Source organism: Trachemys scripta, chromosome 5, assembly GCF_013100865.1.
Source record: "Trachemys scripta elegans isolate TJP31775 chromosome 5, CAS_Tse_1.0, whole genome shotgun sequence".
Lineage (NCBI taxonomy): Eukaryota > Metazoa > Chordata > Testudines > Emydidae > Trachemys > Trachemys scripta.
Window position 1 is genome coordinate 19,031,953 of NC_048302.1, and position 12,727 is coordinate 19,044,679.

At 40.8% G+C, this 12,727-nt stretch overlaps 1 protein-coding gene across 1 annotated transcript in view; it reads right to left on the reverse strand.

Moving 5' to 3' along the window:
• LOC117878571 (melanopsin-like) overlaps positions 1–12,376 on the reverse strand; it is a 72,159-nt gene extending 59,783 nt beyond the window's left edge. Inside the window, exon 1 of the mRNA XM_034772893.1 lies at positions 12,112–12,376. Coding sequence (XP_034628784.1) covers positions 12,112–12,156 — 45 coding nt within the window. The 5' untranslated portion in view covers positions 12,157–12,376. The remainder of the gene's footprint in view (positions 1–12,111) is intronic.
• Positions 12,377–12,727: the final 351 nt, after the last annotated feature.

Consider the following 12,727-nt stretch of genomic DNA (forward strand, 5'->3'; position numbering starts at 1 on the left):
AATACATGCTTTAGCATCCTGTAAGAGCAAACACCCTCTAGCAACACTTGTGGAAAGTGAGACATGCTAATTTACCAACAGACCTTTTCAAGTTAAAGCACCAAAGTTTAGAGAGAAGGTTCACTTTTTCTATGACTTTTCAAGGCATAAAGAAGCGGAGTATTAATAAGTGCCAAGTTAATGGAAGAAAGAGCTGGTTTCCCATTGAAAATCTTAACTAAAGGTAAATTCTGCCATTAAACTTAAGACATTTAATAGGAACTTCAAACTAAGGGTAAAATGTTAAAAGTGCTTAAGTGACTTAGGAACCTACATTTCATTGCAAGTCAGTGGGGCTTGTGCTACTAAGTGCCTAGGGTGCTCCCACTGGTACTGCAAACCTTTGGTGTATCACAGGGGTAGGCAACCTTGTAGGTCTGTCCTGCAGCAGGAGCTAGGAGACAGCCAGGGAAGTTAAGGACCCACTCCAGCCAAAAAAGAAAGCAACTGGCTTCCCAGTGAAGGACAATAGTCCTTCCGATTGACCTACATCTCCACCAGACAGCTACAGCTTGTAGGAAGATGTGGGGGCATTTTTTGTTATTTTACTTAGTTTATGGGCATTTCGTGTCCAATTATTGCTATAGGACTGGTTGCTTATTCATCTGTTTGCTACATCATTAATTCCTTTGCCTGTCCTCTTTCCTTTCTTTTAATTTACCCCTCTCCTTTCTGGGAATAAAATGTTGTTTATCCTTATCTGTTGGGCCTTGATTTCCTCTCATCATTAACAGTAATGTCCTAGAGGCCACAGGGGTTGTTTGCTTATGTCTGCAGCCAGTAGGTAGAGGCACTGGGCCCCAAGAACCCAGGTCCCATTGGTCGTAAGGTGGATCACAGAGCCACTTGGAGGAAGGACTCTACTATGCTTGGGGATCAAGGCTGCCCCAGAGGTGGAGTACATACTTACATCATAAACAGAATATATTTTCCAAGGTCCTTGATGATGTTCCCATCCAGAACTATCACTATAACAACAAACTTCAAATGCAGGAGATATACCGTCAAATCCAAGTGCCATGTTCAATTACTTAAGAACTTTTGAGGAAGACAACACTGTTGGGTTAATATAGAGTGATGAGAATAAATGTACAGTGGTCATTTTGTGAAATAAGAAATTGCAGGTTATACATGGAAAATCTCTGGTATCAGAACAAAAAAAAAATCTTCTAAAACCCTCCCAACATTAAAAGAATATCCCATTATTTTAAACTTGTACCTTTATATTATTATTATTTGAATTATCATAGTGCTCCATTGAGATAGGCATTGTATCTGTATAACCTGGGCTGAATCATGGCTCCTTCAAGTGGGGAACTTGGAGATTTTCCTATGCTATGTGACTTCAAATACTACCTATATATTCAATGTACCAAGTAAATTCAGAAGTTTACAATATTTTAGTGTTAGAAGATGTTAATGTATGTGTCACAGGGCGCCTCTGTTGCTACCCAGTGTACTTCATTGCCTGGCCAGTTTGCATGGTCACAAACACACACTAGGCTGTCACCCTTTTACCAAGCATGTATTTACTCTTTTGTTACAAAGCAACATCGTGTAATGCAAGCTTGCAGCAAGAGGATGCTTCCACGCAGCCCTCACTCCTCAGCTGAGGCTCACCCTCTGAGCTTTCCTTCTCAGTCCCCTACTTCCTGTTCCTTCCACTTATATCTCCCCAATTAAATCATTAGCCCAGTGATTACCACCCAGGTGATCATAATCCACCAACAGAAAGTGTTTAATTGCTCATAGCTAAGCCTGCACCTTCTGCAGCAACATCAATGACAAGGGTGCTACTAATAGTGCCCCATCACAATACTGTCAAAAGAAACCAGACTGTATGCCAATATAACGAACAAATCCAATCAAGACATAATATGGACTGAAATATATTTGTCCCAAGCCATTTGATTTTTCTGTGTCCTTGGCTTGTTCACTAGACTTCAGCTTTTTTTGGCACCAAGAAAAGCCCTAGCCTTAGCTGGTGATTCATAAAAATGTTACCATAAGTTCTAATGACTGATGGAATTTATTTTATGATATCTTTAGGTTACATGATGGATAAGATAAAAGGAATTATAATCCAGTCATTATTAATAACAGCTGTGACAACCAACAATTTTGAATGAGTTAAAAGCATCTTTCAATAGGTAATTATTTCATCCATTACAGAACCCATGGGCAATAACACATATTCCTTATCAATCCTCTTGTTATATTTATAACATTCTTTTGTAGACACTTTGAAGGGTCTTTTCCCTGGACACCTAGACTATGTTAGTAAAGTAAGGGTAAAAACAGGGGTTAAAAGATTTCACACGTTCCATTATTGAGTTCATTTTCCCTTCACCCATTAGGCTCAATTGAAGGACAAAACTTTTTAGTTTAAATACATATAGGGCAATAAATATATAGATACACAAAATAACAAGGCTTTTGGTTAGCATATAGAAAATTATGAGAGCTTAACATAGAAAAATCATAAAAGTGAATATTTACTAATATACTGAACTTCTTACCAATTTTGGATAACCCAGAAAGCCATGGCTGCAAAAAATGTTCTTTTCTACCTATCACTGCCCAGGAAACGGTGGCATATTCTGGTGGATTTGAACTTGGTCATGGTGTCCATGCATTTATGAGTTCAAGCACTTCACTACTGTAATGTAAATCTAGGGATGACACCACTGACCTGAACAAAGCTCCAATGGGTTCAGAACACAGCAGCCAATTTGCATAACAAAAGACCCCCAACAGCATTTCCACCTCTGCACTGGCTCCAAATGACCACCACATCAGACTCAAAGTTTCAATCTTTATCTTCATAGCTCTCCAGGTGATTAGTCCAAGTTACCTGAGGATCTGCCTCACAAAGCATCATGATTATGACCACCCATGACAACTCCATTCCACTGGATCCAAGGAACTGTTACCTTCAAGAATGAAACTTGTGTGACCAGGAAACAGAATTCCCTAGGCAACAGGCTCAGGACTGTGGAACTCACTTTCAGGTGAGATCAGAATGACAACCAACCTCAGAGCCTTCAGAGCAAAATGATCTTTCTCTGGGCTATCTTGCCCATTGTACCCCATCACCATAAACAAAAAAAACCTGATTTACTGTCTGGATAATGGAGGGGAAAACCAAAGAATTGTGTATGTTCACTTTAATACATTTGTAAAGCTTTCAGGCACTACATTGATTGAAGGTGCTGTATAGATAGATCGATATGTTAATGCTACCAAAACCCAGAGATGGAATTACAGTTTTATAGGAAGAATTATGTCTTGTTCCATTTAACCTGTGTAAGCCAGTGGTCTCAATGAGCTTTCCCCTGCCATCTACTGATGAATTGGCGGGAAAGGGCTCAGGGCAGACCATATTTGAATAGACACCTATTCTGCCTAGATACGTAGACATGCTTGCTTGCCAAATATATCATTTTTGACTGTTTTGGGGTTAAAATTCACTTAAGTCATGAAAAGGGTAATGAAATGTTGTTATCCTTATTGTATGACTAAAGGGCAGCAGGATGGTACATAATATACCCAAAGTGAGGGGGAGTCACCCTAAATTTAATCTCACTCACTCAATGGGTGTAGTTATGCCAAATCCAAGAAAAAGTTAGAGGGGGTGGAGACAGGTGTTCTTATGGTTGCAAACACTTTCTTAGATGCCATTTGATCCTACCCTCTAACGTTTAAAGCCAGAGCTGATCAGACTCAGTTGCGAGTCCTTGTTTCTTCTCAGTGATCACTGAAGCTGAAATCACTGATAAGCTGGTCTAGGGGCCTAAGCCTTAGGCTTTGTCTACACTGCACTTTCATTGGTAAAACTTTTGTTGTTTAAGAGTGTGAAAAAAACACCCCCTCGAATGACAAAAGTTTTACCCACGAAAAGCGCCAGTGTGAACAGTGCTTTGTCAGCAGGAGAGCTCTCCCACCGACAAAGCTACCGCCTTTCGTTGGGGGTGGATTTATTTTGTCGGCAGGAGAGCTCTCTCCTGCCGACAAAGAGCGGCTACACGGCCCACCTTTTAGCGGCACAGCTGTGTTGCTAAAAGGTGTGTAGTGTAGACATAGCCTTAGATCTGGTGTGGGGACAGCATTGCAGTGAAAGACAACTCAGAAGAGGCATCAGTGAAGTTCTCCAGTACCCAGTTAAATGACAAAGAGCAGAAATCACTAAGGACTGGAAAAGGTGATGGAACCTCAGAATAGACAGCAGTGATCAGTGGCAGCAGCAGCATGCTGCAAAGGCAACAGCTATAGAGATGGCGGCGACAGAGGCACCACTCAACCATCACTCTCCCTCAGGGGCAGGAGATGAACCCACTCGAATACACCCCTGGACTCTGGGACGTTGCTGACCTGGGACAACAAACCATGAATGGGAGGCAGCGCAGGGAAGGGAGAAACGGCATGTTAAAGGGACATTCATCCATTGGACTTTCACACTGCAAGGAGGGAAACTGAGACAAAGGACTACTGCCAAAGATACTATGGGGCGGGTGTTTACTTACTGTTTGTATAATTTTGAATAACTGTTGCTGTGTTTCCCAAATTAATGCTGTCTTCCTTCTCTTCTTAATAAAAGTTCTGTCTTCTTATCCATAGACTCAGTGCTTACAAGTGGGGAAGTAATGGGACTCGTGTGTCCAGGAGTGGTGTTTAGTTTCCCCAGGTTTCTGGGTGGAGGCACAAGCTGATTCTGTTTTGTAATGTTCAGAGGAAACCCTACACACTTAACCCACCCCTTGTTGCTGCTGACACCACCTGGCAGAAGGGTCATTCTTGTAGCAGTTTCTCTCACTGTGGCTTTAATTCTGTAGGCATTAAGGGCCAGATTTTCCAAAGGTATTTAAGTGCCTAAAGATGCAGACAGGTGGGATTTTTCTAAGTGCCTAAGCAGGTTAAGTGCCTAATTCTTTTTGAGTTTAGTGGGGTTAGATGCCTAACCCGCCTAGGCACCTATCTGCATATTTAGATGCCTAAATGCCTTTGAAAATCTGTCCCTAAGTGATTTTTATATATATAAAAAACTTTGTATGGTCTTAGGCTAAATAGCATACTGTCCAAGTAACCTTTGGTTTAAGGTCAATGGATGCTCCAGCAGCAGTGGATAATGTTATCAGTCTAGAAGGCTGAATCAGCAATTTGTCAGGAGATGAACCGTGCTTATTTATATGCAAATTTATATAGGATTTTAATCTGAGAAGAACACACAGTTATTTGTTTTTAGTTTATATATTTAAATTTCAAAACTGTTCTCCTCCAGAAGACAAAAGGACCTCTAGGGTGAATTTGTAATTAACAATTTGAAGGTCTAGGTCATGCCTTGGTGCAAACAGATTATTTTGCATTGCCATGGGGAGAAAGAGTTTTATGGAGAATAAACAAGTGTTTCAGTGAAACCAGGCAAATTTCTTTGAAATTAAAAAAGCTAACAGTATAGAAAGTATAAAAGTAAAATGTAGCACCAAAGATACTTTATAGAGGAAGTTTCAAACAATGCTGGTAAACAGATAAGAAAATTAAACTTCTGTGTATTTGGGGAATAATTAAAAGCACAGGCTAGATTTGTAAGGATGGTTAAATCAAACGGTAAAGTGTACTTTGACACCTCTTGTAAGAGTGTCTATATACATACATTAAAACTGTCTTCTATATAACTAAGAAAGCTTTATTAGCACACAAACACATTCCTTTTGGAGGGACATGTGACACTTTACATTGATGAAAGACAAAGAATGGCATAGCTTTGAGCTGGGGGAGCATCCAGATAGCCCTAAAGCAACTATGTAGGGGACATTTAGGAGTCCTTACTCCTGCTATTATCTGGTGCAGCTGTGTTAGGGCTAGGGACAATCTAGCCTATAGTAGCAGAATTCTAAATGGGTGTTGGTTTAACTGCAGTAATTCAGGACATTTCTATTGCTCCATCATAATAGGAATTTGGAATCTATATCCCTGAAGCAACTCTTGCATTAGTTTTCCAACATCAGCCCAGAATTACAACAAAATGCTAGAGGGAACACTACAATGGAAGACATCTTCATTTTTTTTTAATTTAAAAGGTAAACCCAAGAGCTTTACAAAAATAGAAGCCCACAAATCAATTCAGATAGAGCCTGTTTTTATTATGGGACACATCACAAAACCCACCAGCCAGCAATTTCTGAGATTCCAACACTATTTAATAGAAACAAAGTGGGCCAAGTAATATCCTTTATTGGACCAACTTCTATTGAGACAAGCTTTCAAGTTTATACAGAGCTCTTCTTCGGGTCTTGGAAAGACACTCAGGGTGCCATTGCTAAATACAAAGTGGAACAATAAACCCAGTGTAGTAAATCCATTGTTGTAATAAACCCAGGATTTTTAGTGTCTAGCAAAGTTAAGAATTTAAGCGCTCAGGGTCATCTTTTAAAGGTGTGCAGATTTCCTTGGAGAATAGGGACTGAGAGGTCAGATATGGAGATAAAATATTTTTTTTTGTAAAATCTCTTTCTGAAAAGAGTTTACCCATGGATGATATGCTGGTTTTGTCTTTTATCATTCTTCTGTATGAGTTCATTTGAGAGTGTAGTGATTGTCTCATTTCACCCTTCTCCCCCATGGATTCTCAGAGCCTGAGCTCCAGTTCGAACCCGAACATCTACACTGCAATTTTATCGCCCGGCAGCCTGAGTACAACAATTCCAAGTCTGCTAACCCAGACCAGCTGCAGCCATGCTGCTGATCTTTTATTGTGGTGTGTACATGTAACCTCTGAGTACCTTTCTCAGACCTGAAGAAGAGCTCCGTGTAAGCTCAAAAGCTTGTCTTTCACCAACAGAAGTTGGTCCAATAAAAGATATTACACCTCCATCTTGTCTCTAATATCCTGGGACCACCAGGGCTACAACAACATTGCAAAAACCTACTTTATATCAGGCAGAAACTTACTTTCCTTCCAACCTATTATTAACAAATGGTCAGGCAAATAAACAAAAAGACACATCATAACAATCACTAGAATGTGAGAAGAAACAAATCCAAAAGGTTACACTAAGGTTAAAATATTAGGGCCAAGGAAACAGTTCAGTCATACCAGTGAGAGACAGGTATAAGTAAGAGGAAAAACATGCCCTTACTGCTAGCACAAGGATTCTCTGTATATTATTAAAACAGAATTCAGTCCATGGAAGATTACTCAACTCTTCAAAGCAGTCCTTCTAGAATTTTCCGGTAGCACTCCTAACTCAAACAATCTTAGCTCATAAGCTAAAGGACCCGAAGAAGACTGACTAAAACTTATCAATGAATGTTCACTTCTCAAAAGAAAGCTCAATCAAGATTCCAGCATGCACTGGGCTTGCCTTACCATAACTTTCCCCAAAGTTCCTGGGGATTAATTCCAGAGTTACATTTATTGCTTCCTCTCTCCTGGATGCAGACCATGTCCCTAGGTTCCATTGTCATGGCACCCCTCATCCCACCTCCTTCCTCCACCTGGCTGCCCAGTCCACACATGCTTCCTGCACAGTCATCCATCTCATTCAGTGTGGGAGGAGAGATATATAGATGGAATGAGACTATGTCTAGGGATTATAATGGCAGAATTTGGCCCCATTTATTTAACAGAGTACTATATATGAGCACATAAGAAAGGATCCTATTAAAATTTTACATGTCCACCAAGTTACGCTAGAAGCTTGCACATTAACAGTAATTTTTTGCCACTATTGCCCAGTAGTAATGTTAATAGTGAACAAATGATGAAGTAAACCCTGTTTGCTAGAGGTTACAGTATGATTATAGTTCTTGAGGCTGTATATAAAATAGACCAATTGCTTAGTGATTGTCTAAAGGTCTAGAGAGTTACCCTTAAAAGCCTCCAAAGTAAAACTTGACACACTGTCAAGAAGGGAACTGCAAATATTTATCCTTGTCACTTGCTTAAACCATTCAGCGCTCCTCACCTCTTGCTTTAGTAGCATTTTTAACAGAGAATATGATTAGCCTCCACCTGTACAGAGACTGCAGTGCTGTACATCTTTCTCAAGTGATGCTCTACACAAATTCTCTGGTGCAATGGTTTTGACCTTACTCATCAATAATAGCCTTTTCCCCTCCAATACTCCAACTTCTATGTGTTTATCCTTTGATGACAATGGTGGGATTTATGTTGACTTTAATGGGAGCATGGTTAGGTCAACTCTGGGCATTTTTGAAAATCCCACTTTATGCTCTTCAGGGTGAGGATTGTCTTTTGTTTTCATGTACTGTACTGTCACAAGAGCATTGTCATTACTACTAATAATTCTTAGAGTGAACATTGCATCAACAGTATACATCTAATGTAGGTAGGTAGAAAAATTAAACAAATCATGGCACATGATATTTAATGTATAAAAACTATGTCAAAATACTACTCCCAAAGGATAAATAATCAAAAATGAAATTCTCTTTATTGGATGATGGAATTTTTGCAACTTGTTTCATACAGCTACTTTGTCCTCTAATTTTGTAATATAAAATAAACAAAACAAATGTACATCCATGAAACTCTCTCTTCAGTCACTGTTGATTAGCAGAGTCCAAGAAAGAACACTTTAAAGTGATTCTCTCTCTTCCATTCCAATAGTTCTATAGTACCTTTACTTATTTAAAAATAAAATGTTCATGCTATTAGTCCATCATATGGAGTAACTACTTTGGCTAGCTGGACTTTTTTTTTAAAATGTTATTTCATTTTAAATAGGAAGCACTACACATACACAATGTATTTCATAAAGCATTATTGCAGACACACACAGGCTCCAATTCAGCACATATGTAACTTTAAGCATACGCTTAGTGCTTTGCTGAACTGGAGCCTTATTGTACTGACACAGCACTTACTCAGCCGCAGAGCTGTGCTGATTTTACACCAGCTGAAGATCTGGCTCACTGTACATTTACCCAATAGACCACAAAAGCTTTGATCAAGTCAGCGAGCTGCAAATTAGAAGGTCTCTAAGAAGTACCATCCATTAGATGGAACCATAATCTCTCTCTTGGAGCTGTACCTGCCATTTTTGGATTCAAAAGTAAAACTTTTTTGTTCACATATTTATCTATTCTGGTTACTATTAAGTATCTCAAAACTATATAATTATGTATCTGTTCCAGCAATATGCTACACTTACATTTGCAGTTGCCTATTTTTTTGTGTTTGTGGCAGTTAGAGACAATTAGGTCAATTCACAAATAGGGGCTGGATTCTCCAGTCCATTGAAGTTGCTTTGTGATGCTCTGATGACTCAAGGTTGCCATAAGATCACCTTAACTAGCCAGCAGAGTAGTCCATCAGCTCAGGGGAATCCTCTGGTAGTATAGGGCCACTGGCTAGGGTCCTAGGCCATCCCCTTCCTGGCCTCTGTCCACTGAGAAGGGAACATAGCATGTCTCTATGCCCTCTCCTCAGCTACTTTCATGGCTCATCTGGGCCACTGACAGCTGGTACAAATACTTTTACTTTGTTCTGTCTTAAATACTGTAAAATTTTGAAACAAACACTGTGTCAATATTAACAACAATCTGATTTAATCACACAAAATCAAGACAAAATAATTTGCTTATCTGGGACCAATCCCGCTATTCCAGTTAAATTTGGTTGGAATTCTGATTGACTGAAGACGGTTGGATCAGGCACAGCAGCTCAAACAGACCCCATTTGTGGCTAGGTATTTCAGCACATAGAAAAACATTATGCAATCACCCGAGACAGCTGCAAATCTAAATGTAAAAGGCAATAAAATGTGTGCAAAGACTTTTTAGCTTTAACTCTGATTTTGTCTTTTGGGTTTGAATTCTACCCTGAAGTATTCAAACAGATTCTTATACAGTTGATTATTATCTCTTGGCACCCTCTAAAAATTCAATGTGACCTGTTCAAAATATGATGAAGAATATAATGGCCTGGAAAAAAATGCAGAGATAAATTTTATATGAAATATCCTAGCAAAATTATTAACAAATACACACCATATTATAATAAAGGTCTGATACAAACTGACAAAACTAATTCAATAAGAAATGAAGACCTCAAATCAGTATCAGTTTTTAGTGGTGCCATTGTGATTACAACTGTTCTGTGATCAGGGCACTTGGTGCATTTAGGCACTTCAGTGTGAGCTGCTGAGGGCTCAGCACTTTTGAAAATCATGCCACTTTAGGTGCCTAAAAATCAACTTGGAGTAATTTTAAAAGCCCATTTTAAAAAATCTCAGCCAAAAAGGACTCATCTGGGTATGCTATGAGAACAAACTATTTAGATTAAATGACACATGCCTTAATTTGTGCCTCATTTTTTAATTTCTTTCACTTTAGTAACTGTCATAACCCCTTCTGTTACTAAAATCTTGGCTTTTATAATAGTAGTTTACAGAAAGAAAAGAAAACATTTATCCTAGTGGATGTAGTGATGGTCATAAGAACGGTCATACTGGGTCAGGCCATGTCCATCAAGCCCAGTATCCGGTCCTCGGACAATGGCCAACGGCAGGTGCCCCAAAGGGAATGAACAGACAGGTTATCATCAAGTGATCCATGCCCTGTCACCCGATCCCAGCTTCTTGCAAACAGAGGCTAGGGACACCATTCCTGACCATCCTGGCTTATAGCCAGTGATGGACCTATCTTCCATGAATCTATCTAGCTCCCTTTTGAACCCCGTTATAGTATTGGCCTTCACAACACCCTCTAGCAAGGAGTTCCAGAGGTTGACAGTGAGTTGTGTGAAAAAAATACTTTCTTGTGTTTGTTTTAAACCTGCTACCTATTAAGGTGGAGGCAATGTGATCTTTTCTGTCTTATTATCTATCCCTTTCTTGATGATTCCCAACATTCTGTTTGCTTTTTTGACTGCTACTGCACATTGAGTGGATGATTTCAGAGAACTATTCACAATGACTCCAAGATCTCTTTCATGGTCACTTTGGCTAATGAAATTTTTTTTGTGGGAACTTTTAAAGATCACTGCATTTTAGGTAACATTTTATTCTAAAATATTTATAAAGCAACATAAATTTATTTAGATGGGAAAAGCATACATAAATTTATAGAAAGAATCACAGAAGTAGTTTGATAAAGCTACCCCATTTCCCTCCAAAGGATTAAAAAGCAATTTGCAATGCACAAACAAATCCCCCTTTTCATTACAAGTTTACTAAGGGTTATTTGAAAATTTTCTTAAACAATGTACAAACCTTCACACAGGTTGCTTAGCGTTACACTACATTAAAATCAGCTTCACACACAGATTACAACTCTGAAATCTGCTTTGGGGTTTCTAATATATATTCTTTTCTCCATCAACACTTTCTGGCTATTATCAAAAAGGTCTGATGGGTCCAGATCCTGCAGGAACAACAGGTACCTGTGTGAGACATCACTTGATGCATCAGTCCCACGGAGAGGGTTTAACTCAGAGAATCTTTCAGAGAGCCTACAGCCCGAGTCCCATAATAAAATCATTGTTCCTTATGATAAAGAGGGCAAGTTTTCCCACGGGAAGAGTCAGATTACCACCTCCTAAAAGCAGCAGTCAAAATGTATTGAACCAAAGCAACACTGGTAAGATTAATCAAAAATAAATAAATAAAATAAATACATGTTAGCATTAAGAAAGCAAAACAGAACAGAGGAATCTGTTTACACAACACACACTCCCCTTCCCAAATCCCACTCCTATGGAAGAGGACTCCCTCTCCTTTCAGATTACTTTAAAATGCTGGGTTTGATGTCTCTCTCTCTCTCACACACACACACACAGAGGATGGAGGATTTCTGCCCTGTGTTTCAAAGAGGTTTAGCAATAAGAAAGCAAGAACCCTCATTCCAACTGCCACCAGCGCCGGACAGCCCTGTGTGTACGTGGGGGCATCAGTTCAGTGCCATTAGCCCCCACAAACAACCAGCCTGATATTATTATTCCGCCTCCCCACTAAACATTTGAAGCGCAACAGACTCTCGGAGAGGAGGCACTCAAGGCAGGACAAAGGGAAACCTCCCCGCTCTCTGCCTATCCCACGCGCCCTTCCTCACCTGCTCCTGCGCCTCCGCCATCCTGGGCTCTGCGCCCCGGAGCATCCAAGCCAGCGCGGGCGCAAGGGAAACTCAGCACAGCCGGGCAGGCGGCGGAGGATCCGGCCCTATTGATCTCCCAGCTCCATCCCGCGGGGACGCAGCCGCTGCTGCCCCGGAATTCGGGCCCCTCTGAGCCGCCTGCTACTCCGGCAGCGCCACGGCTGCGGGAGTCCGGAGTTGCGCGCGTGTGAAGGGGTCGCCCGGCGGCTTCTGGCTGCCTGTGCCGGGAGGGAGCGAGGGGGAGATGGGACTGGCCCGGCGCGCTCGCAGCTATTTAAGCGGCCAAAGAGGAGCGTGGTGGGGGCTTCCCCGCCCTCTGCTCCCCACCCCACCAGGTGACCTCTGCAGGCTCCGCCACTAGCCGCAGCTCTGGGGCACAGGGACCTGTGCGCCCCTGGACCTGCCCCCCTCCGGGAATGGGGCACCTGGACCCCTTGAGCCCCACTTTCTGCATTGCTCCTTTTACTCCTCTCTCTCTCATGCCCCTGCTTTAAGTTTTCCCTTCCTTCTTTCTTGAGTTCTTTCCTCAGCCTTCCCCGTTTCCTTTTTCTCATTTTCCATCCTTCCTCCTCTC